General features: G+C 54.5%; 1 protein-coding gene across 1 annotated transcript in view; it reads left to right on the top strand.

Moving 5' to 3' along the window:
* Nucleotides 1–21,632: 21,632 nt before the first annotated feature.
* LOC138919974 (potassium voltage-gated channel subfamily KQT member 1-like) overlaps nucleotides 21,633–25,756 on the top strand; it is a 106,689-nt gene continuing 102,565 nt past the window's right edge. The window contains 2 exon segments of the mRNA XM_070246834.1: nucleotides 21,633–21,660; nucleotides 21,878–22,038. Of these exon segments, the coding sequence (XP_070102935.1) occupies nucleotides 21,633–21,660; nucleotides 21,878–22,038 (189 nt within the window).

Below are 25,756 nucleotides of genomic sequence, written 5' to 3'. Positions count from 1 at the left end.
AAAGCATGACTGGACTGCCTTAGATTCTCCACGGTTCCAGACCCTGCACTGTTTACAGGACTGCACACGCAGAGGGCACCGTGTCTGAGGCAGAGAGCAGCTGGAATCACACAAGCTCTCGACAGAGAGTCAGGGAAAGGCGTGCTCTGCTTACACGACTCTCTGCTTTTCTCTGTGTCTGAACCATTTCATAGCTAATCTGCTCTTTTTAACCGAACAGCTTTGCAGAAAAGAGGAAAAAAAAAATGGTTACCAACAAATACTAAACAAACCAATATAAACAATACATATTAAATAAGCCTAACCCCACTATGCTTCTGAAAAGGCGTTTATTTCCCTGGCATAATTTTGACAGCATTAGATTGTTTTCCCAAGAGCAGCCAAGTCGAGGGAGATTATTTCGAATTCCACGGTGCTACAGATGCGGTCAGTAGCAACTGCAAGCTGGAAAGGAAACAAAGTTGGGTGTAATCCATTCAAGTTCACACGTTTCACCAGGGACAGCCTCCGAGCCTTTAATACTTATGTATGCATTTAGCCATTTCTTGAATCAACCACTACTAACGCCTACTACAGGCCAGACGCTGCTCTAAGTACTTTACGGCTATGAAATATCCTCTCACCTTTACACTCACCTATGGAGTGTGTATGATAATCATCCCCGTTTGACAGATCAGGAAACGGACACACAGAATGGTACGCTAACTTGCCCAAGTTCACACAGCCCGTAGGTGGCAGAGCCAGGACCCATTTGACAGAGTCTGGCTCCAGAGTCCACGCTCCGAATCACCACGCTTAGTCTCCAAAAACCTATAGAAAGCGCCAGCCTTAACCGAAAAGTTTTGTTTTCCCCACCCTACAGTCCCTACGCGGCCCCAGGCTCCAGGGCACTCTTTCAGCTCCTCTGACAGGCCATACTCCTCCCTTGCCCCGTCCCAACGCTCTCCCGCACAAGTCCTCCTTTTCTTGTAGGCATCTGCTCTCAGCTTCAACATCACTGCCTAAGCCACAAAGTCTATCAGTAAATGCCGTATTTCTCAGCACCCAACACGAAATAGTTTTTACGCATCTCCTAGGTAACTAGTCGCTGCCTATCTGTCCTTTCCAACTAGGCTGTGAGGCCCAGCACGTCAAACACCCTGTCAGTCTTGCTCACCAAGTGTCCAGACCACTGAACAACGCACCGACCAGAGGAAAGGAAGGACTTGTCCCAAGGTCAGCTCTCCAGACTTTCTGTGGAAGGAGGGAACGAACGGAGCACCCTCCAGCCTCACGCTTTCTCTGCCAGACTTTCAAGTGTGGGACACATACCTGTGCTCACAATGCTCCCCGGACAGCCCCCACTGCACCCCTAACAGCTAGACTTCCGCACAGTCAAGGGCTTTGGAAAGCACTGGCTCTGCACACAAACGTTACGTGGCCCTCGACAGGCCACTTCCCCTGAACCGGCCTGAGCTTCAGGGGCACAACAGGCTTCAGGAAAACCCCAACGGAACGTAGCCTCTAAAGGAGGGAGACCTGCACTCCTCAGAACGCATCGAGACCAGTGTCCTTATCGACTTCGCGTCTGTCCCTCCAAGAAGCCAAGACCCCGGGGGCCGCTTCAGCGCCCGACGCCCGGGCACCGCGTCCCCAGGCTGGCCCCGTGCCCGGCACACACCGCCCGTTCCATGAACGAGTGACGCGCACGAAGAGACCCCCCCCCCCCACGCTCCGCGCGCCGCACAGCTGTCCCGCGACCTGACGGGCACCTCTCGGCGCACAAGCCTATTCCTCAGAAACACGCTCGCCTCCCACCAGCCCCCAGGCCCACGCCCCCAGGTACCTCTCCCAGATGGCATCATCTTCGCAGGCGCCCTGGTCGTCCGTGTCCGGCGAGCAGGAAGAGCGGGAGCTGAAGGAGGGCCACCTCAGGCCAGCGGCCATGGCTGTGGAGGGCCCGGGCTGCTGTGCCCAGCGGGGACACGGAGCGGCGTCCACGGACGAGCCCGGCCCGGGAGAGAGCCGCAGAGCGCGGCCGGACTCCGCGGGGCTCGGCTCTGGCCAGGCAGGCGCGGCTCGCCGACGCCTCCCACGCCTCCCGCGACGGTGGCCCGGCAGCCGCGCGCGCGCGCTCCTCTCCTGGCGGGCGCGCGCCGCCGCCCAGACGCTCCCAGGCCGTTGCCCCGCCCCCTCCAGCGGTGGACTGCGGACAGGGACAGGGACACCCTCCTGGGAGAACTCCTGGGGCCCCGCCCACACGCTTCGGACCTTCTCGGAGCGGGAAGGTGCGCTGACAGGGACGCAGGGTCCCCGCCAAGCTCGCTCTCGGGGAACTGCAGCCTCCTCCCTCGGGTTTTACTCGAACGTCAGACCCGAAACCACGCAACGTCTACAAGCAAACCCTTTGACATCAGTCTTAGCAGCCTATGTTCAAGTACCACGTCTGACTGGGCAATGGAAACAAAATACAAAATGAACAAACGGGACTACACCAAAGTAAAAAAATCTTCTGCACGGCAAAGGAAACCATCCACAAAACCAAAACGCAACCTAACACCTGGGAGAAGATACTTGCAAACCGTATGTCGGATAAGGGGTTAATACCCAAAATACAGAAAGAACTCATACACCTCAACAACAAAACAAATCAACAACCCAATTAAAAAAACGGGCAAAAGATCCGAGCAGTGACTTCTCCAAAGAAGATATCCGGATGGCCAACAGGCCTATGGAGAGGTGCTCAACATCATGAGCGATCAGACAAGTGCAAATGAAAACTACCATGAGACGTCACCTTACTCTGGTCAGAATGGCTCTAAGTAGCAAGACAAGAGACAAGTGTCGGAGAGGATGTGGAGAGACGGCAACTCTCCTGCACTGCTGGTGGGAGCGCAGACTGGTGCAGCCACTATGGAAAGCAGTAGGGAGTATCCTCAGAAAACTAAGAATAGATCTACCGTTATGATCCGGCTATCCCACTGCTGGCTATTCATCCAAAGAACTCGAAGACACAAATGCAGAAAGACACGTGCACCCCTAGGTTCACTGCAGCATTATTCACAACAGCCAAAACTTGGAAGCAACCTAGGTGCCCATCAAGGGAGGAATGCATAAAGAAGATGTGGTACGTATACACAATGGAATACTACTCGGCCATAAGAAATGATGAGACCCGGCCATTTGTGACAACCTGGATGGACCCTGAGGGTATTATGTGAAGTGAAATAAATCAGAGGGAGAAAGTCAAACACCGTGTGATCTCACTCATGAGCAGAAGATAAAAACAATCACAAACACACACAGAGCCACGGAGATGGGATTGCTGGTTACCATGGGGGGAGGGGGGGAGGGGAGAGAGCAAAAGGGGTGATGAGGCTCACATGGGAGGTGACGGACTATAATTAGTTTTTGGCTGGTGAACACGATGTAATCTACACAGAACTCGAAATATATTACAACGTACATCTGAAAGCTATATGATGTTAGAAGCCACTGTTACTGCAATAAAATAAAATAAAATACAATAAAATACAATACAATAAAGAAGTGTAGGAGCCTCAAGAGGCTGACAGGCTTTTGAAAAGTTATTCTAGGGATTTTTACGGCTTAGCTCAGGGCGGCAGACACCAGCCTGAGACACAGCTGTGACACAGTCACTAACTTCAACTAAATTATATTCCGACCGGAGGAAAATCAAAACTACTATAATAATAATAACTTATCAAAGGCCTCACTTTGTGCCAGATCCTGTGCTAACTGCTTTGCACCAACTATCTCATTTAATCCTCACATCCCAAAGCTAGGTTACCGCTACTCTCCCCATTTTAAAGGTGAGGAGACGGAAGCAGAATGATGGCAATCTGCCTGGAATTCACAGAAGGATTCTCTATGTAATGACGTGACTTTTGGACAAGACTTAAAGGTTTAACACATTACAGTGAAGATGCAGATCCCAGTATCACAGAACGCGAAAAACACTGAGTCCTGCCAAGTGCATTAAAACACTAATTATGGATCCTCACAATCTCTTGGCCTGTTTTCTCAGATGAGGGAAAACCCAGTGTGAAAAACCCTTGATGAGAGGTCTGCAGAGGAGGACTACGTCTGGTCTTTAAAGCCGGGAACTATCCCAGTAGATTCGGAGTCAGTGGGCCCAGAGGAGGCCTTGAGCGTCTCTGTTCTTGGAAAAAGCCCCACAGGCTACACTTCCGTGCCCTTGGAGTTGGGCAGTTCAGTCATGCCCTACATCGGGACGTTTCAGTCAACAACGGGGGTCCCAGAAGATTAGTCCCATGTGGCCTAGGTGTGTAGGAGGCTCTGCCATCTAGGTTTAGGAACTCCGTGGTGTTTGCACAGTCTCGAGATTGCCTGACTGTGACACACTCCTCAGAACTGATCCCCACTGTTAAGCAAAGCATGACTGGACTGCCTTAGATTCTCCACGGTTCCAGACCCTGCACTGTTTACAGGACTGCACACGCAGAGGGCACCGTGTCTGAGGCAGAGAGCAGCTGGAATCACACAAGCTCTCGACAGAGAGTCAGGGAAAGGCGTGCTCTGCTTACACGACTCTCTGCTTTTCTCTGTGTCTGAACCATTTCATAGCTAATCTGCTCTTTTTAACCGAACAGCTTTGCAGAAAAGAGGAAAAAAAAAATGGTTACCAACAAATACTAAACAAACCAATATAAACAATACATATTAAATAAGCCTAACCCCACTATGCTTCTGAAAAGGCGTTTATTTCCCTGGCATAATTTTGACAGCATTAGATTGTTTTCCCAAGAGCAGCCAAGTCGAGGGAGATTATTTCGAATTCCACGGTGCTACAGATGCGGTCAGTAGCAACTGCAAGCTGGAAAGGAAACAAAGTTGGGTGTAATCCATTCAAGTTCACACGTTTCACCAGGGACAGCCTCCGAGCCTTTAATACTTATGTATGCATTTAGCCATTTCTTGAATCAACCACTACTAACGCCTACTACAGGCCAGACGCTGCTCTAAGTACTTTACGGCTATGAAATATCCTCTCACCTTTACACTCACCTATGGAGTGTGTATGATAATCATCCCCGTTTGACAGATCAGGAAACGGACACACAGAATGGTACGCTAACTTGCCCAAGTTCACACAGCCCGTAGGTGGCAGAGCCAGGACCCATTTGACAGAGTCTGGCTCCAGAGTCCACGCTCCGAATCACCACGCTTAGTCTCCAAAAACCTATAGAAAGCGCCAGCCTTAACCGAAAAGTTTTGTTTTCCCCACCCTACAGTCCCTACGCGGCCCCAGGCTCCAGGGCACTCTTTCAGCTCCTCTGACAGGCCATACTCCTCCCTTGCCCCGTCCCAACGCTCTCCCGCACAAGTCCTCCTTTTCTTGTAGGCATCTGCTCTCAGCTTCAACATCACTGCCTAAGCCACAAAGTCTATCAGTAAATGCCGTATTTCTCAGCACCCAACACGAAATAGTTTTTACGCATCTCCTAGGTAACTAGTCGCTGCCTATCTGTCCTTTCCAACTAGGCTGTGAGGCCCAGCACGTCAAACACCCTGTCAGTCTTGCTCACCAAGTGTCCAGACCACTGAACAACGCACCGACCAGAGGAAAGGAAGGACTTGTCCCAAGGTCAGCTCTCCAGACTTTCTGTGGAAGGAGGGAACGAACGGAGCACCCTCCAGCCTCACGCTTTCTCTGCCAGACTTTCAAGTGTGGGACACATACCTGTGCTCACAATGCTCCCCGGACAGCCCCCACTGCACCCCTAACAGCTAGACTTCCGCACAGTCAAGGGCTTTGGAAAGCACTGGCTCTGCACACAAACGTTACGTGGCCCTCGACAGGCCACTTCCCCTGAACCGGCCTGAGCTTCAGGGGCACAACAGGCTTCAGGAAAACCCCAACGGAACGTAGCCTCTAAAGGAGGGAGACCTGCACTCCTCAGAACGCATCGAGACCAGTGTCCTTATCGACTTCGCGTCTGTCCCTCCAAGAAGCCAAGACCCCGGGGGCCGCTTCAGCGCCCGACGCCCGGGCACCGCGTCCCCAGGCTGGCCCCGTGCCCGGCACACACCGCCCGTTCCATGAACGAGTGACGCGCACGAAGAGACCCCCCCCCCCCCCCCCACGCTCCGCGCGCCGCACAGCTGTCCCGCGACCTGACGGGCACCTCTCGGCGCACAAGCCTATTCCTCAGAAACACGCTCGCCTCCCACCAGCCCCCAGGCCCACGCCCCCAGGTACCTCTCCCAGATGGCATCATCTTCGCAGGCGCCCTGGTCGTCCGTGTCCGGCGAGCAGGAAGAGCGGGAGCTGAAGGAGGGCCACCTCAGGCCAGCGGCCATGGCTGTGGAGGGCCCGGGCTGCTGTGCCCAGCGGGGACACGGAGCGGCGTCCACGGACGAGCCCGGCCCGGGAGAGAGCCGCAGAGCGCGGCCGGACTCCGCGGGGCTCGGCTCTGGCCAGGCAGGCGCGGCTCGCCGACGCCTCCCACGCCTCCCGCGACGGTGGCCCGGCAGCCGCGCGCGCGCGCTCCTCTCCTCGCGGGCGCGCGCCGCCGCCCAGACGCTCCCAGGCCGTTGCCCCGCCCCCTCCAGCGGTGGACTGCGGACAGGGACAGGGACACCCTCCTGGGAGAACTCCTGGGGCCCCGCCCACACGCTTCGGACCTTCGCGGAGCGGGAAGGTGCGCTGACAGGGACGCAGGGTCCCCGCCAAGCTCGCTCTCGGGGAACTGCAGCCTCCTCCCTCGGGTTTTACTCGAACGTCAGACCCGAAACCACGCAACGTCTACAAGCAAACCCTTTGACATCAGTCTTAGCAGCCTATGTTCAAGTACCACGTCTGACTGGGCAATGGAAACAAAATACAAAATGAACAAACGGGACTACACCAAAGTAAAAAAATCTTCTGCACGGCAAAGGAAACCATCCACAAAACCAAAACGCAACCTAACACCTGGGAGAAGATACTTGCAAACCGTATGTCGGATAAGGGGTTAATACCCAAAATACAGAAAGAACTCATACACCTCAACAACAAAACAAATCAACAACCCAATTAAAAAAACGGGCAAAAGATCCGAGCAGTGACTTCTCCAAAGAAGATATCCGGATGGCCAACAGGCCTATGGAGAGGTGCTCAACATCATGAGCGATCAGACAAGTGCAAATGAAAACTACCATGAGACGTCACCTTACTCTGGTCAGAATGGCTCTAAGTAGCAAGACAAGAGACAAGTGTCGGAGAGGATGTGGAGAGACGGCAACTCTCCTGCACTGCTGGTGGGAGCGCAGACTGGTGCAGCCACTATGGAAAGCAGTAGGGAGTATCCTCAGAAAACTAAGAATAGATCTACCGTTATGATCCGGCTATCCCACTGCTGGCTATTCATCCAAAGAACTCGAAGACACAAATGCAGAAAGACACGTGCACCCCTAGGTTCACTGCAGCATTATTCACAACAGCCAAAACTTGGAAGCAACCTAGGTGCCCATCAAGGGAGGAATGCATAAAGAAGATGTGGTACGTATACACAATGGAATACTACTCGGCCATAAGAAATGATGAGACCCGGCCATTTGTGACAACCTGGATGGACCCTGAGGGTATTATGTGAAGTGAAATAAATCAGAGGGAGAAAGTCAAACACCGTGTGATCTCACTCATGAGCAGAAGATAAAAACAATCACAAACACACACAGAGCCACGGAGATGGGATTGCTGGTTACCATGGGGGGAGGGGGGGAGGGGAGAGAGCAAAAGGGGTGATGAGGCTCACATGGGAGGTGACGGACTATAATTAGTTTTTGGCTGGTGAACACGATGTAATCTACACAGAACTCGAAATATATTACAACGTACATCTGAAAGCTATATGATGTTAGAAGCCACTGTTACTGCAATAAAATAAAATAAAATACAATAAAATATAATACAATAAAGAAGTGTAGGAGCCTCAAGAGGCTGACAGGCTTTTGAAAAGTTATTCTAGGGATTTTTACGGCTTAGCTCAGGGCGGCAGACACCAGCCTGAGACACAGCTGTGACACAGTCACTAACTTCAACTAAATTATATTCCGACCGGAGGAAAATCAAAACTACTATAATAATAATAATTTATCAAAGGCCTCACTTTGTGCCAGATCCTGTGCTAACTGCTTTGCACCAACTATCTCATTTAATCCTCACATCCCAAAGCTAGGTTACCGCTACTCTCCCCATTTTAAAGGTGAGGAGACGGAAGCAGAATGATGGCAATCTGCCTGGAATTCACAGAAGGATTCTCTATGTAATGACGTGACTTTTGGACAAGACTTAAAGGTTTAACACATTACAGTGAAGATGCAGATCCCAGTATCACAGAACGTGAAAAACACTGAGTCCTGCCAAGTGCATTAAAACACTAATTATGGATCCTCACAATCTCTTGGCCTGTTTTCTCAGATGAGGGAAAACCCAGTGTGGAAAACCCTTGATGAGAGGTCTGCAGAGGAGGACTACGTCTGGTCTTTAAAGCCGGGAACTATCCCAGTAGATTCGGAGTCAGTGGGCCCAGAGGAGGCCTTGAGCGTCTCTGTTCTTGGAAAAAGCCCCACAGGCTACACTTCCGTGCCCTTGGAGTTGGGCAGTTCAGTCATGCCCTACATCGGGACGTTTCAGTCAACAACGGGGGTCCCAGAAGATTAGTCCCATGTGGCCTAGGTGTGTAGGAGGCTCTGCCATCTAGGTTTAGGAACTCCGTGGTGTTTGCACAGTCTCGAGATTGCCTGACTGTGACACACTCCTCAGAACTGATCCCCACTGTTAAGCAAAGCATGACTGGACTGCCTTAGATTCTCCACGGTTCCAGACCCTGCACTGTTTACAGGACTGCACACGCAGAGGGCACCGTGTCTGAGGCAGAGAGCAGCTGGAATCACACAAGCTCTCGACAGAGAGTCAGGGAAAGGCGTGCTCTGCTTACACGACTCTCTACTTTTCTCTGTGTCTGAACCATTTCATAGCTAATCTGCTCTTTTTAACCGAACAGCTTTGCAGAAAAGAGGAAAAAAAAATGGTTACCAACAAATACTAAACAAACCAATATAAACAATACATATTAAATAAGCCTAACCCTACTATGCTACTGAAAAGGCGTTTATTTCCCTGGCATAATTTTGACAGCATTAGATTGTTTTCCCAAGAGCAGCCAAGTCGAGGGAGATTATTTCGAATTCCACGGTGCTACAGATGCGGTCAGTAGCAACTGCAAGCTGGAAAGGAAACAAAGTTGGGTGTAATCCATTCAAGTTCACACGTTTCACCAGGGACAGCCTCCGAGCCTTTAATACTTATGTATGCATTTAGCCATTTCTTGAATCAACCACTACTAACGCCTACTACAGGCCAGACGCTGCTCTAAGTACTTTACGGCTATGAAATATCCTCTCACCTTTACACTCACCTATGGAGTGTGTATGATAATCATCCCCGTTTGACAGATCAGGAAACGGACACACAGAATGGTACGCTAACTTGCCCAAGTTCACACAGCCCGTAGGTGGCAGAGCCAGGACCCATTTGACAGAGTCTGGCTCCAGAGTCCACGCTCCGAATCACCACGCTTAGTCTCCAAAAACCTATAGAAAGCGCCAGCCTTAACCGAAAAGTTTTGTTTTCCCCACCCTACAGTCCCTACGCGGCCCCAGGCTCCAGGGCACTCTTTCAGCTCCTCTGACAGGCCATACTCCTCCCTTGCCCCGTCCCAACGCTCTCCCGCACAAGTCCTCCTTTTCTTGTAGGCATCTGCTCTCAGCTTCAACATCACTGCCTAAGCCACAAAGTCTATCAGTAAATGCCGTATTTCTCAGCACCCAACACGAAATAGTTTTTTACGTATCTCCTAGGTAACTAGTCGCTGCCTATCTGTCCTTTCCAACTAGGCTTTGAGGCCCAGTACGTCAAACACCCTGTCAGTCTTGCTCACCAAGTGTCCAGACCACTGAACACGCACCGACCAGAGGAAAGGAAGGACTTGTCCCAAGGTCAGCTCTCCAGACTTTCTGTGGAAGGAGGGAACGAACGGAGCACCCTCGAGCCTCACGCTTTCTCTGCCAGACTTTCAAGTGTGGGACACATACCTGTGCTCACAATGCTCCCCGGACAGCCCCCACTGCACCCCTAACAGCTAGACTTCCCCACAGTCAAGGGCTTTGGAAAGCACTGGCTCTGCACACAAACGTCACGTGGCCCTCGACAGGCCACTTCCCCTGAACCGGCCTGAGCTTCAGGGGCACAACAGGCTTCATGAAAACCCCATCGGAACGTAGCCTCTAAAGGAGGGAGACCTGCACTCCTCAGAACGCATCGAGACCAGTGTCCTTATCGACTTCGCGTCTGTCCCTCCAAGAAGCCAAGACCCCGGGGGCCGCTTCAGCGCCCGACGCCCGGGCACCGCGTCCCCAGGCTGGCCCCGTGCCCGGCACACACCGCCCGTTCCATGAACGAGTGACGCGCACGAAGAGACCCCCCCCCCCCACGCTCCGCGCGCCGCACAGCTGTCCCGCGACCTGACGGGCACCTCTCGGCGCACAAGCCTATTCCTCAGAAACACGCTCGCCTCCCACCAGCCCCCAGGCCCACGCCCCCAGGTACCTCTCCCAGATGGCATCATCTTCGCAGGCGCCCTGGTCGTCCGTGTCCGGCGAGCAGGAAGAGCGGGAGCTGAAGGAGGGCCACCTCAGGCCAGCGGCCATGGCTGTGGAGGGCCCGGGCTGCTGTGCCCAGCGGGGACACGGAGCGGCGTCCACGGACGAGCCCGGCCCGGGAGAGAGCCGCAGAGCGCGGCCGGACTCCGCGGGGCTCGGCTCTGGCCAGGCAGGCGCGGCTCGCCGACGCCTCCCACGCCTCCCGCGACGGTGGCCCGGCAGCCGCGCGCGCGCGCTCCTCTCCTGGCGGGCGCGCGCCGCCGCCCAGACGCTCCCAGGCCGTTGCCCCGCCCCCTCCAGCGGTGGACTGCGGACAGGGACAGGGACACCCTCCTGGGAGAACTCCTGGGGCCCCGCCCACACGCTTCGGACCTTCTCGGAGCGGGAAGGTGCGCTGACAGGGACGCAGGGTCCCCGCCAAGCTCGCTCTCGGGGAACTGCAGCCTCCTCCCTCGGGTTTTACTCGAACGTCAGACCCGAAACCACGCAACGTCTACAAGCAAACCCTTTGACATCAGTCTTAGCAGCCTATGTTCAAGTACCACGTCTGACTGGGCAATGGAAACAAAATACAAAATGAACAAACGGGACTACACCAAAGTAAAAAAATCTTCTGCACGGCAAAGGAAACCATCCACAAAACCAAAACGCAACCTAACACCTGGGAGAAGATACTTGCAAACCGTATGTCGGATAAGGGGTTAATACCCAAAATACAGAAAGAACTCATACACCTCAACAACAAAACAAATCAACAACCCAATTAAAAAAACGGGCAAAAGATCCGAGCAGTGACTTCTCCAAAGAAGATATCCGGATGGCCAACAGGCCTATGGAGAGGTGCTCAACATCATGAGCGATCAGACAAGTGCAAATGAAAACTACCATGAGACGTCACCTTACTCTGGTCAGAATGGCTCTAAGTAGCAAGACAAGAGACAAGTGTCGGAGAGGATGTGGAGAGACGGCAACTCTCCTGCACTGCTGGTGGGAGCGCAGACTGGTGCAGCCACTATGGAAAGCAGTAGGGAGTATCCTCAGAAAACTAAGAATAGATCTACCGTTATGATCCGGCTATCCCACTGCTGGCTATTCATCCAAAGAACTCGAAGACACAAATGCAGAAAGACACGTGCACCCCTAGGTTCACTGCAGCATTATTCACAACAGCCAAAACTTGGAAGCAACCTAGGTGCCCATCAAGGGAGGAATGCATAAAGAAGATGTGGTACGTATACACAATGGAATACTACTCGGCCATAAGAAATGATGAGACCCGGCCATTTGTGACAACCTGGATGGACCCTGAGGGTATTATGTGAAGTGAAATAAATCAGAGGGAGAAAGTCAAACACCGTGTGATCTCACTCATGAGCAGAAGATAAAAACAATCACAAACACACACAGAGCCACGGAGATGGGATTGCTGGTTACCATGGGGGGAGGGGGGGAGGGGAGAGAGCAAAAGGGGTGATGAGGCTCACATGGGAGGTGACGGACTATAATTAGTTTTTGGCTGGTGAACACGATGTAATCTACACAGAACTCGAAATATATTACAACGTACATCTGAAAGCTATATGATGTTAGAAGCCACTGTTACTGCAATAAAATAAAATAAAATACAATAAAATATAATACAATAAAGAAGTGTAGGAGCCTCAAGAGGCTGACAGGCTTTTGAAAAGTTATTCTAGGGATTTTTACGGCTTAGCTCAGGGCGGCAGACACCAGCCTGAGACACAGCTGTGACACAGTCACTAACTTCAACTAAATTATATTCCGACCGGAGGAAAATCAAAACTACTATAATAATAATAATTTATCAAAGGCCTCACTTTGTGCCAGATCCTGTGCTAACTGCTTTGCACCAACTATCTCATTTAATCCTCACATCCCAAAGCTAGGTTACCGCTACTCTCCCCATTTTAAAGGTGAGGAGACGGAAGCAGAATGATGGCAATCTGCCTGGAATTCACAGAAGGATTCTCTATGTAATGACGTGACTTTTGGACAAGACTTAAAGGTTTAACACATTACAGTGAAGATGCAGATCCCAGTATCACAGAACGTGAAAAACACTGAGTCCTGCCAAGTGCATTAAAACACTAATTATGGATCCTCACAATCTCTTGGCCTGTTTTCTCAGATGAGGGAAAACCCAGTGTGGAAAACCCTTGATGAGAGGTCTGCAGAGGAGGACTACGTCTGGTCTTTAAAGCCGGGAACTATCCCAGTAGATTCGGAGTCAGTGGGCCCAGAGGAGGCCTTGAGCGTCTCTGTTCTTGGAAAAAGCCCCACAGGCTACACTTCCGTGCCCTTGGAGTTGGGCAGTTCAGTCATGCCCTACATCGGGACGTTTCAGTCAACAACGGGGGTCCCAGAAGATTAGTCCCATGTGGCCTAGGTGTGTAGGAGGCTCTGCCATCTAGGTTTAGGAACTCCGTGGTGTTTGCACAGTCTCGAGATTGCCTGACTGTGACACACTCCTCAGAACTGATCCCCACTGTTAAGCAAAGCATGACTGGACTGCCTTAGATTCTCCACGGTTCCAGACCCTGCACTGTTTACAGGACTGCACACGCAGAGGGCACCGTGTCTGAGGCAGAGAGCAGCTGGAATCACACAAGCTCTCGACAGAGAGTCAGGGAAAGGCGTGCTCTGCTTACACGACTCTCTACTTTTCTCTGTGTCTGAACCATTTCATAGCTAATCTGCTCTTTTTAACCGAACAGCTTTGCAGAAAAGAGGAAAAAAAAATGGTTACCAACAAATACTAAACAAACCAATATAAACAATACATATTAAATAAGCCTAACCCTACTATGCTACTGAAAAGGCGTTTATTTCCCTGGGATAATTTTGACAGCATTAGATTGTTTTCCCAAGAGCAGCCAAGTCGAGGGAGATTATTTCGAATTCCACGGTGCTACAGATGCGGTCAGTAGCAACTGCAAGCTGGAAAGGAAACAAAGTTGGGTGTAATCCATTCAAGTTCACACGTTTCACCAGGGACAGCCTCCGAGCCTTTAATACTTATGTATGCATTTAGCCATTTCTTGAATCAACCACTACTAACGCCTACTACAGGCCAGACGCTGCTCTAAGTACTTTACGGCTATGAAATATCCTCTCACCTTTACACTCACCTATGGAGTGTGTATGATAATCATCCCCGTTTGACAGATCAGGAAACGGACACACAGAATGGTACGCTAACTTGCCCAAGTTCACACAGCCCGTAGGTGGCAGAGCCAGGACCCATTTGACAGAGTCTGGCTCCAGAGTCCACGCTCCGAATCACCACGCTTAGTCTCCAAAAACCTATAGAAAGCGCCAGCCTTAACCGAAAAGTTTTGTTTTCCCCACCCTACAGTCCCTACGCGGCCCCAGGCTCCAGGGCACTCTTTCAGCTCCTCTGACAGGCCATACTCCTCCCTTGCCCCGTCCCAACGCTCTCCCGCACAAGTCCTCCTTTTCTTGTAGGCATCTGCTCTCAGCTTCAACATCACTGCCTAAGCCACAAAGTCTATCAGTAAATGCCGTATTTCTCAGCACCCAACACGAAATAGTTTTTTACGTATCTCCTAGGTAACTAGTCGCTGCCTATCTGTCCTTTCCAACTAGGCTTTGAGGCCCAGTACGTCAAACACCCTGTCAGTCTTGCTCACCAAGTGTCCAGACCACTGAACACGCACCGACCAGAGGAAAGGAAGGACTTGTCCCAAGGTCAGCTCTCCAGACTTTCTGTGGAAGGAGGGAACGAACGGAGCACCCTCGAGCCTCACGCTTTCTCTGCCAGACTTTCAAGTGTGGGACACATACCTGTGCTCACAATGCTCCCCGGACAGCCCCCACTGCACCCCTAACAGCTAGACTTCCCCACAGTCAAGGGCTTTGGAAAGCACTGGCTCTGCACACAAACGTCACGTGGCCCTCGACAGGCCACTTCCCCTGAACCGGCCTGAGCTTCAGGGGCACAACAGGCTTCATGAAAACCCCATCGGAACGTAGCCTCTAAAGGAGGGAGACCTGCACTCCTCAGAACGCATCGAGACCAGTGTCCTTATCGACTTCGCGTCTGTCCCTCCAAGAAGCCAAGACCCCGGGGGCCGCTTCAGCGCCCGACGCCCGGGCACCGCGTCCCCAGGCTGGCCCCGTGCCCGGCACACACCGCCCGTTCCATGAACGAGTGACGCGCACGAAGAGACCCCCCCCCCCCCCACGCTCCGCGCGCCGCACAGCTGTCCCGCGACCTGACGGGCACCTCTCGGCGCACAAGCCTATTCCTCAGAAACACGCTCGCCTCCCACCAGCCCCCAGGCCCACGCCCCCAGGTACCTCTCCCAGATGGCATCATCTTCGCAGGCGCCCTGGTCGTCCGTGTCCGGCGAGCAGGAAGAGCGGGAGCTGAAGGAGGGCCACCTCAGGCCAGCGGCCATGGCTGTGGAGGGCCCGGGCTGCTGTGCCCAGCGGGGACACGGAGCGGCGTCCACGGACGAGCCCGGCCCGGGAGAGAGCCGCAGAGCGCGGCCGGACTCCGCGGGGCTCGGCTCTGGCCAGGCAGGCGCGGCTCGCCGACGCCTCCCACGCCTCCCGCGACGGTGGCCCGGCAGCCGCGCGCGCGCGCTCCTCTCCTGGCGGGCGCGCGCCGCCGCCCAGACGCTCCCAGGCCGTTGCCCCGCCCCCTCCAGCGGTGGACTGCGGACAGGGACAGGGACACCCTCCTGGGAGAACTCCTGGGGCCCCGCCCACACGCTTCGGACCTTCTCGGAGCGGGAAGGTGCGCTGACAGGGACGCAGGGTCCCCGCCAAGCTCGCTCTCGGGGAACTGCAGCCTCCTCCCTCGGGTTTTACTCGAACGTCAGACCCGAAACCACGCAACGTCTACAAGCAAACCCTTTGACATCAGTCTTAGCAGCCTATGTTCAAGTACCACGTCTGACTGGGCAATGGAAACAAAATACAAAATGAACAAACGGGACTACACCAAAGTAAAAAAATCTTCTGCACGGCAAAGGAAACCATCCACAAAACCAAAACGCAACCTAACACCTGGGAGAAGATACTTGCAAACCGTATGTCGGATAAGGGGTTAATACCCAAAATACAGAAAGAACTCATACACCTCAACAACAAAACAAATCAACAACCCAATTAAAAAAACGGGCAAAAGATCCGAGCAGTGACTTCTCCAAAGAAGATATCCGGATGGCCAACAGGCCTATGGAGAGGTGCTCAACATCATGAGCGATCAGACAAGTGCAAATGAAAACTACCATGAGACGTCACCTTACTCTGGTCAGAATGGCTCTAAGTAGCAAGACAAGAGACAAGTGTCGGAGAGGATGTGGAGAGACGGCAACTCTCCTGCACTGCTGGTGGGAGCGCAGACTGGTGCAGCCACTATGGAAAGCAGTAGGGAGTATCCTCAGAAAACTAAGAATAGATCTACCGTTATGATCCGGCTATCCCACTGCTGGCTATTCATCCAAAGAACTCGAAGACACAAATGCAGAAAGACACGTGCACCCCTAGGTTCACTGCAGCATTATTCACAACAGCCAAAACTTGGAAGCAACCTAGGTGCCCATCAAGGGAGGAATGCATAAAGAAGATGTGGTACGTATACACAATGGAATACTACTCGGCCATAAGAAATGATGAGACCCGGCCATTTGTGACAACCTGGATGGACCCTGAGGGTATTATGTGAAGTGAAATAAATCAGAGGGAGAAAGTCAAACACCGTGTGATCTCACTCATGAGCAGAAGATAAAAACAATCACAAACACACACAGAGCCACGGAGATGGGATTGCTGGTTACCATGGGGGGAGGGGGGGAGGGGAGAGAGCAAAAGGGGTGATGAGGCTCACATGGGAGGTGACGGACTATAATTAGTTTTTGGGTGGTGAACACGATGTAATCTACACAGAACTCGAAATATATTACAACGTACATCTGAAAGCTATATGATGTTAGAAGCCACTGTTACTGCAATAAAATAAAATAAAATACAATAAAATATAATACAATAAAGAAGTGTAGGAGCCTCAAGAGGCTGACAGGCTTTTGAAAAGTTATTCTAGGGATTTTTACGGCTTAGCTCAGGGCGGCAGACACCAGCCTGAGACACAGCTGTGACACAGTCACTAACTTCAACTAAATTATATTCCGACCGGAGGAAAATCAAAACTACTATAATAATAATAATTTATCAAAGGCCTCACTTTGTGCCAGATCCTGTGCTAACTGCTTTGCACCAACTATCTCATTTAATCCTCACATCCCAAAGCTAGGTTACCGCTACTCTCCCCATTTTAAAGGTGAGGAGACGGAAGCAGAATGATGGCAATCTGCCTGGAATTCACAGAAGGATTCTCTATGTAATGACGTGACTTTTGGACAAGACTTAAAGGTTTAACACATTACAGTGAAGATGCAGATCCCAGTATCACAGAACGTGAAAAACACTGAGTCCTGCCAAGTGCATTAAAACACTAATTATGGATCCTCACAATCTCTTGGCCTGTTTTCTCAGATGAGGGAAAACCCAGTGTGGAAAACCCTTGATGAGAGGTCTGCAGAGGAGGACTACGTCTGGTCTTTAAAGCCGGGAACTATCCCAGTAGATTCGGAGTCAGTGGGCCCAGAGGAGGCCTTGAGCGTCTCTGTTCTTGGAAAAAGCCCCACAGGCTACACTTCCGTGCCCTTGGAGTTGGGCAGTTCAGTCATGCCCTACATCGGGACGTTTCAGTCAACAACGGGGGTCCCAGAAGATTAGTCCCATGTGGCCTAGGTGTGTAGGAGGCTCTGCCATCTAGGTTTAGGAACTCCGTGGTGTTTGCACAGTCTCGAGATTGCCTGACTGTGACACACTCCTCAGAACTGATCCCCACTGTTAAGCAAAGCATGACTGGACTGCCTTAGATTCTCCACGGTTCCAGACCCTGCACTGTTTACAGGACTGCACACGCAGAGGGCACCGTGTCTGAGGCAGAGAGCAGCTGGAATCACACAAGCTCTCGACAGAGAGTCAGGGAAAGGCGTGCTCTGCTTACACGACTCTCTACTTTTCTCTGTGTCTGAACCATTTCATAGCTAATCTGCTCTTTTTAACCGAACAGCTTTGCAGAAAAGAGGAAAAAAAAATGGTTACCAACAAATACTAAACAAACCAATATAAACAATACATATTAAATAAGCCTAACCCTACTATGCTACTGAAAAGGCGTTTATTTCCCTGGGATAATTTTGACAGCATTAGATTGTTTTCCCAAGAGCAGCCAAGTCGAGGGAGATTATTTCGAATTCCACGGTGCTACAGATGCGGTCAGTAGCAACTGCAAGCTGGAAAGGAAACAAAGTTGGGTGTAATCCATTCAAGTTCACACGTTTCACCAGGGACAGCCTCCGAGCCTTTAATACTTATGTATGCATTTAGCCATTTCTTGAATCAACCACTACTAACGCCTACTACAGGCCAGACGCTGCTCTAAGTACTTTACGGCTATGAAATATCCTCTCACCTTTACACTCACCTATGGAGTGTGTATGATAATCATCCCCGTTTGACAGATCAGGAAACGGACACACAGAATGGTACGCTAACTTGCCCAAGTTCACACAGCCCGTAGGTGGCAGAGCCAGGACCCATTTGACAGAGTCTGGCTCCAGAGTCCACGCTCCGAATCACCACGCTTAGTCTCCAAAAACCTATAGAAAGCGCCAGCCTTAACCGAAAAGTTTTGTTTTCCCCACCCTACAGTCCCTACGCGGCCCCAGGCTCCAGGGCACTCTTTCAGCTCCTCTGACAGGCCATACTCCTCCCTTGCCCCGTCCCAACGCTCTCCCGCACAAGTCCTCCTTTTCTTGTAGGCATCTGCTCTCAGCTTCAACATCACTGCCTAAGCCACAAAGTCTATCAGTAAATGCCGTATTTCTCAGCACCCAACACGAAATAGTTTTTTACGTATCTCCTAGGTAACTAGTCGCTGCCTATCTGTCCTTTCCAACTAGGCTTTGAGGCCCAGTACGTCAAACACCCTGTCAGTCTTGCTCACCAAGTGTCCAGACCACTGAACACGCACCGACCAGAGGAAAGGAAGGACTTGTCCCAAGGTCAGCTCTCCAGACTTTCTGTGGAAGGAGGGAACGAACGGAGCACCCTCGAGCCTCACGCTTTCTCTGCCAGACTTTCAAGTGTGGGACACATACCTGTGCTCACAATGCTCCCCGGACAGCCCCCACTGCACCCCTAACAGCTAGACTTCCCCACAGTCAAGGGCTTTGGAAAGCACTGGCTCTGCACACAAACGTCACGTGGCCCTCGACAGGCCACTTCCCCTGAACCGGCCTGAGCTTCAGGGGCACAACAGGCTTCATGAAAACCCCATCGGAACGTAGCCTCTAAAGGAGGGAGACCTGCACTCCTCAGAACGCATCGAGACCAGTGTCCTTATCGACTTCGCGTCTGTCCCTCCAAGAAGCCAAGTCCCCGGGGGCCGCTTCAGCGCCCGAATCCCGGGCACCGCGTCCCCAGGCTGGCCCCGTGCCCGGCACACACCGCCCGTTCCATGAACCTGCGACGCGCAGGAGAGACCCCCCCCCCCCGCCCCTTGCTCCGCGCGCCGCACAGCTGTCCCGCGACCTGTCGGGCACCTCTTGGCGCACAAGCCTATTCCTCAGGGACTCGCTCGCCTCCCACCAGCCCCCAGGCCCACGCCCCCAGGTACCTCTCCCAGATGGCATCATCTTCGCAGGCGCCCTGGTCGTCCGTGTCCGGCGTGCAGGAAGAGCGGGAGCTGAAGGAGGGCCTCCTCAGGCTAGCGGCCGTGGCTGTGGAGGGCCCGGGCTGCTGTGCCCAGCGGGGACATGGAGCGGCGTCCACTGACGCCGGGGGAACGGACGAGCCAGGCCCACGAGAGAGCAGCAGAGCGGGTCCGGCTGGACTCCGCGGGGCTTGGCTCTGGCCAGGCAGGCGCGGCTGGCTGACGCCTCCCAGGACGGCGGCCCAGCAGCCGCGCGCTCTGTGCGTGCGCGCGCCGCCGCCCAGACGCTCCCAGGCCGCTGCCCCGCCCCCCCGGGGCGGTGGACTGCGGACAGGGACAGGGGACACCCTCCTGGGAGAACTCCTGGGGCCCCGCCCACTCGCTGCTTGGGACCTTCGCGGAGCTGCAAGGTGCGCTGACAGGGACGCACGTTCCCCGCTATGCTCGCTCTCGGGGAACTGCAGCCTCCTCAGGTTTTACTTGAATGTCACACCCGAAACCATGCAATGTCTAGAAGCAAACAGAGGCAGGATGCTCTTTGACATCAGTCTTAGCAGCCTATTTTCAAGTAACACGTCTGACTGGGCAAGGGAAACAAAATACCAAATGAACAAATGGGACTACGTCAAAGTCAAAAAAATCTTCTGCACTGCAAAGGAAACCATCCACAAGACCAAAACACAACCTAACACCTGGGAGAAGATCCTTGCAAACCATATATCGGATAAGGGGTTAATATCCAAAATACAGAAAGAACGCGCTGGACTCTGTGGTCTTGGAGAAGAGAGACGAGCTCCCTTCCTGGGTCCCAAAGGATGGCCACGTTACAGCCCGGTGTGAGGCAGCTGCCACCACGATGCCCTGGAGAGGGCAGGAGAGGCCACAGGCCATTCTCTTTACTGCCTCTGCTCTGGGAGGCAGAAGACGTAGAGAATTTAGAACTTTTTGAGCACAACCTGGCTGTGGGGTCTGGGAAGCCCTGGGGCCTGGCCCTGGCCCGAAAGAGACCCCTTCCCTCCTGGGCCTCACTTTCTTTACATGTGGGACATAAAGGCTTGGGGACAGTGATGTGGGGCGGGGGGCACGTGACAGGTGCGGCCGGTTTTGTTGGAGTGGGGACTGTCGGTCAGCTGAAAGATGGCCCCAGAGATGCCCATGTCCAGACCCCTAACCCTGTTTGTGACCTTACATGGCAAAAGGGGCTTTGCAAGTGTCATTCTGCGAAGGATCTTGATATGGGAGGTCATCCTGGACCACCTGGAAGCAGGGTCTTGGGGTGGGGAGAGAGCCTGGGCTCCCGGTGCTGGGTAGGGGGTCCGAGTCATGGGCCAGCAGTCTCTCCACACCTGTGTCCCTGGGGCCACACGGTTGCTCCTCTGCTGTCCTGTCCCTGAGAACCCGCTGAGAGGGTGCTTGCAGACCCTGGAATGTCCCCTTAGAGGTCCCTCTCCCCCAGGCAGGAGGAGGGCTGGGAGCTTGGCTCGGTGACATCTAGGGACGGGGAAGGGCCTTGGAGGGTCAGGGGCCTTCAGGAAGCAAGGGCTCTTTGTCTTTATGGTTGGGGCTCGGTCAGAGCTGCCGTCTGTGGTATTGGTGTGCAGGCGGGCTGGGGGCCATCCTACCACCTTCCCTTTGCTGAGTTCCTGGGCTCCAGCTATGGCCCTGGGGAGGAGAGAGCAGACAGCCGTCAGAGCAGCCCAGGCTCCAAGGCTTCAGCCCCTCAGGGAGCCCGGGGCCCTGGTGACACCCCGTTAACAGGTTAGCAGGAGTTAACCCAGTTAGCAGGAGTCGGCCCGCCCTCCCCGGCAGGCTGGGTTCGGTGCTCTAACCACCAGGTGCCCTGTGGGGGCCGGGAGCTCCTGTCGCCCCTGGGCCCTTGGCTGCCCTGTGGACGCACTTGTAAGAACAGATACCAGATCTTATTAGATGTCACGTATGGAGACGTGGTCCCACCCTGAGAGCTCCCTTCATAAAGTGTGTGCCTCACTGATTCTCGGTGCATTCACAGGGTTGTGCATACATCACCACTGTCTAAGCTCAGAATACTTTCATCACCCCAAAAGGAAACCCCATACTCACTGGCCGTCACTCCCTGTCCCTCTGGCCCTCGGTGACCCCCAGTCGGATTCCTGTCCCTGTGGATTTCCCGTTCTGGGCATTTCATGTCTTCAGTGCCCGGCTTCTTGGCGCCATGTTGACGGTCCACCCACCACAGCATGGTCAGAACGTCCTCCTTTTCTGCCAATGACAACACCTGCTGTGTGGATGGGCTGTGCCTCATGCATCCATTCACCGGCTGCTGGACACTTGGGTTTGGGTGGCCCTTTGAGTTCTTCCATCTGGGGAGGGGCGGGGCTTGGTCCTGCTGGGTGGGGTGGGCTGGGCATGGTGGGTGAGCCCCTCGACTCCCTGGACCTGGGCTTGTGTCTGTGGCAGGGGCAGAGGGGGCACGCTGGCCACAGGAGCTGACCAATGGGGCTGACCGCTGTGTCCTCCTGTCTCGCAGCTTCCTCATCGTCCTGGCCTGCCTCATCTTCAGCGTGCTGTCTACCAACGAGCAGTATGTCACTCTGGCCACAGGGACCCTCTTCTGGATGGTAAGTAGCAGCACGAGGGGCCAGCCAGCTGTCACAGCCACACTGGACCTCCTCGTGTCCCAGGCGTGGGGGCTGTGGGTGGAGTGAGGGTCTCCTGGCCTCTCTCGCCTGCACGATGACCCTGTGCTGGAGCGCCCCTGCTGGCCGGCAGCTGTGGGCTTGCTCTGATACCCGGGACTGGCGGTGTGGAGATCCCCCACGCTTGCCAGGATGTGACCATCAGGGCCTCAGAATGAGAGGCACCTGGGCCTGGTGATTTGGGAGGGCTTCCTAGAGGAGGAGGCAGCTGGGCTGGGAAGGAAGGACAGGAGGATGTAGGCACGAGGAGCTGGGACTGGGGTTAGCAGGGGCCTGCACTGTGGCTCCAGTCTGGGTGACTCCTGACTTGGATTATGGCTAGTACCCGGACCCTGCACATGTCCCAGCCCCTGCCCACAGCCTACACCCAGAGTGTCCCCACCCTGGCCACCTGATGGCTCCTTCCACAGGCCTTCGAGGCTCTCGGCCCTCGTGCCTGTGTCCCTGGCCCCAGAATAGGTGTTCAGAGGTGGCTCGAGGACAGAAGGGGTTTCCAGTGCCGGCCCCGCCCCGACCCTGCCCACTTGTCCGAGCCCCTCCCTCTGAGAGTGGGGTCTGAGGGCTCTTCTCCCTGCAACCAGCCTTGAGCGCCGAGCGACAGGGCCTGGGAGGGGTCCCCACAGCCTCGGGTCAGCGTGGCCCTGGCAAGGCCTGGGAGCCAGCACTGAGAAGGACTCACACCGCCTTGGTTACGCTGGGCCAGGTGCAGTGGGGACACCTCAAAGGTGGCCTGGCTGTGAAGCTGTGGAGAAGATGGGGCACAGGGGCCTGTTCCTGTCCCCAGGAGGCGGCCTGAACGCTGACAGCTGTGGGCATGGGGCCTGTGGGACGGCGGCATCTTTCTGTCTCTGCATTTTTGTGTCTTATCTGCGACGTCCCCACCACCTACACAAGCAGCGCCTGCACCCACTCCTGGGCTGGGATCCTCTGGGCCCAGTTTGTCTTTCCTTCGTGCTTCTGGACTTCGGTTTACAGGAAAGCTTCCCCTCTCCGAGAGGATAGAGGACCTCGCCCATGATTTCTTCCGGCGCTTGTGTGGGTTACTCTCGTGTTTTTAAATTGTCGCTGGCAGTTGGGAACGTCCCGGCATGTGGCATGAGGAACAGACCCGCTCTTGTTCCGTGCCCCTGGCCTTCGGTCACCCAGTGCCGCTCCTTCAGAGTCTGGCTCTCCTCCCCGGCTCGAGGGGCTGTGTTTATCGTCAACCAACTGTCCAGATGCGCGTGGGTCTCCCCCGGGCTCCTCCAGGTCTGTTCCACTGTCTGTTGGGCTCATCCCCAGGGCCACGCTGCTTTGATGATGTGTGTCCTAGGTCTGTGTGATCGCGGGACGTGATCGCTGCGCACGGCTGTGTTCAGGGGCTCCCTGGCACGTCTGGTTCGATTGTTCTTCCCAATGACCTTTGCAGTCAGCTTGTCTGGCTCCTGGGAAAAATCGGATGGAATCTGGTGAAGGGCTCTGGGGGAGACGGGCACCTCTCTGGTGTGGGGTCTTCCTGTCCAGGGTCATGGTGGTCTGTCCATCTGGAGGGTTTTATGGTTTCGTAACACAGGCTTTCGATAGTTGTCATTAGGTTTATTCCTAATGCTACGAATCATTGTTTGTGGCCCTCACAGATGGCATCTTCTCTTCCATTATGTTTTCTGGAGGTTTTTGGTGTACGTGAACACCATGGGTTTCTGTCCCTGGCATAGCCTGGGGTGTCACTACACTCTGCCATCGTTGTCCGTAGTCTTTCCTCTGGGCCTTTAGGGTTTTCTGGGTGTGGAGCCGGCCAGCAGGTGCGTGCTGCAGCGCGTGGGGCTTTGGCGCGGCGGCCTCCGTCGGTCACGGCGGCTCCTCCTGCTTCTCTGCAAGGAACGTGCCGGCCTCGGGCGGGCGGAGGGACATGTGTTTGCTCAGGTCGGGAGGCGTCCTTTGAGTCCGACGTGAGGCCTGATTTTAACGTGACGGTGTTGCCTCTTGTCCGGTGCTTCTGCTGCATCCGTGGAGATGGCCAGGTCTGAGGACGTCCTGATGTTGGTCCTCTCACGTCCCCTGGGTGACCCCCTGGGGTCCCGGTGTGTTGTTCTGCTGTCCTATCAGGTTATACGTTCTCATGGAAGAGCAGGGACAGACTTAACGGCAAAAAGTAGGCTAGCCGCCATCCTAGTGAGAGGGACCGCCTTTGGGTCATGCCTGCGTCACCCCTCCCTCTGGTCGTGGGAACCTGTGGAAGCTGCCGAGGGTGCCAGCCGGGTCCCTGCTGAGGCCCCGGGAGCTGCAGCTCCATGGGGCAGGCCGGCCGATCCTGCACTTGGGTGGTGTGTCGGCCACCACTGGCCTAGAGAGAAATGTCCCCAAACCCCTGCTCTGGGTGGGCCATGGGGCAGGCCGGGCGGGTCCATCTCCCCTGCAGGTGAGCGGTGGGCAGAACTGACGCTTTTGTCTGTCGTGGGTGTCCCAGGTGCCCTCGCCAGCCCTGTGCCTGCTTCCTGGAGTGGGGACCGCCCTTCCCGCTGGCCAGACAGCAAAGGAGGCGCTGGATGGTGGACAGCAGGGGTGGGGCGGGCGTCTCTGGTGCTTTGGGATTTCATGTAGTGCTTCGAGCGCCAGCCTGGACCCCATAAAGCACGGCTACTCTGCGAGTTGCTCCTCGGGTCCTCTCCTCACAGCAGCTGCTGAGCTCCTTGTCCGCTGGAGACCGAGGCTTCAGGAGGCAGTGGCTGGAAGGCGCCCGGGGGACCCTGCCAAGTGGGGCCCAGACTCCAAGCCTGCCCTCCTGCTGTGTGTACCTGCTGGGGCCCTGGGTGGGGCCAGGGGCCTGGTTGGCCTTGCTCCCTCTGTGTGAGTGTCCTGGGGCCGCCAGAACAAAGTGCCCGAGACTGGGCAGCTTAAATAACAGACATTTAGTGTCTCCCGGTCCTGGAGGCTGGACGTCCCAGATGCAGGTGTGGGCAGGGCTGGTTCCCGCTGAGGCCTCCCTCCTTGGTGTGTGGATGCTGTCTCCTCCCTGTGTCCTCACATGGCTGTCCCTCTGTGTGCGTGTCTGTGCCCTGATCGCTTCTTAGAAGGACCCCAGTCACACTGGATCAGGGCCCATCCTAGTGACCCCTCTCTACCTTAATCCTTTAAAAGGCCCTCTCTCCGAGAACAGTCACATTCTGAGGTGCTGTGGGTTTGGGCTCCAACACATGAATTTTAGGGGGACACCGTTCAGCCCATATAACCCCTGGATGTCTTCAGTCAGTCCTTCCACTGCTGGGAGCTTCACCCTCGGGTTTTGAGTGGCTCCGACAACACCTAGTTCCTGGACTGATGTGAAGAGCACCAGGTGCCCCCTCCTGGGCCCTGCATCCAGGCACTGTCAGCACCGAGGCTCCTGAGTTCAGGTGGTGACTCACCACGTCCTGGTGCAGCTGGGAGGGTGGGATGGAGAGGGGATCAAACTTGCAGCGGCCCGGCAGGCGGGGACCTCCACGGACCTGCCCTGTGCTCCCAGGAATCACCGCTGATGTACCTGTGAGATCCCACGCCCCGCGCGGGGGGTGGAAACCAGACCAGTGGAGGGGTTACCCCCATGACAACCTGGGGACTAGGGACCTGGTGGTTCGGCCTGCACTCTCCTCCCAAACTGGCCAGAAGCCCTTCTCATGTTCAG

The sequence above is a fragment of the Equus caballus genome, chromosome 21, assembly GCF_041296265.1.
Source record: "Equus caballus isolate H_3958 breed thoroughbred chromosome 21, TB-T2T, whole genome shotgun sequence".
NCBI lineage: Eukaryota > Metazoa > Chordata > Mammalia > Perissodactyla > Equidae > Equus > Equus caballus.
This window is presented reverse-complemented; position numbering and strand designations above follow the sequence as displayed.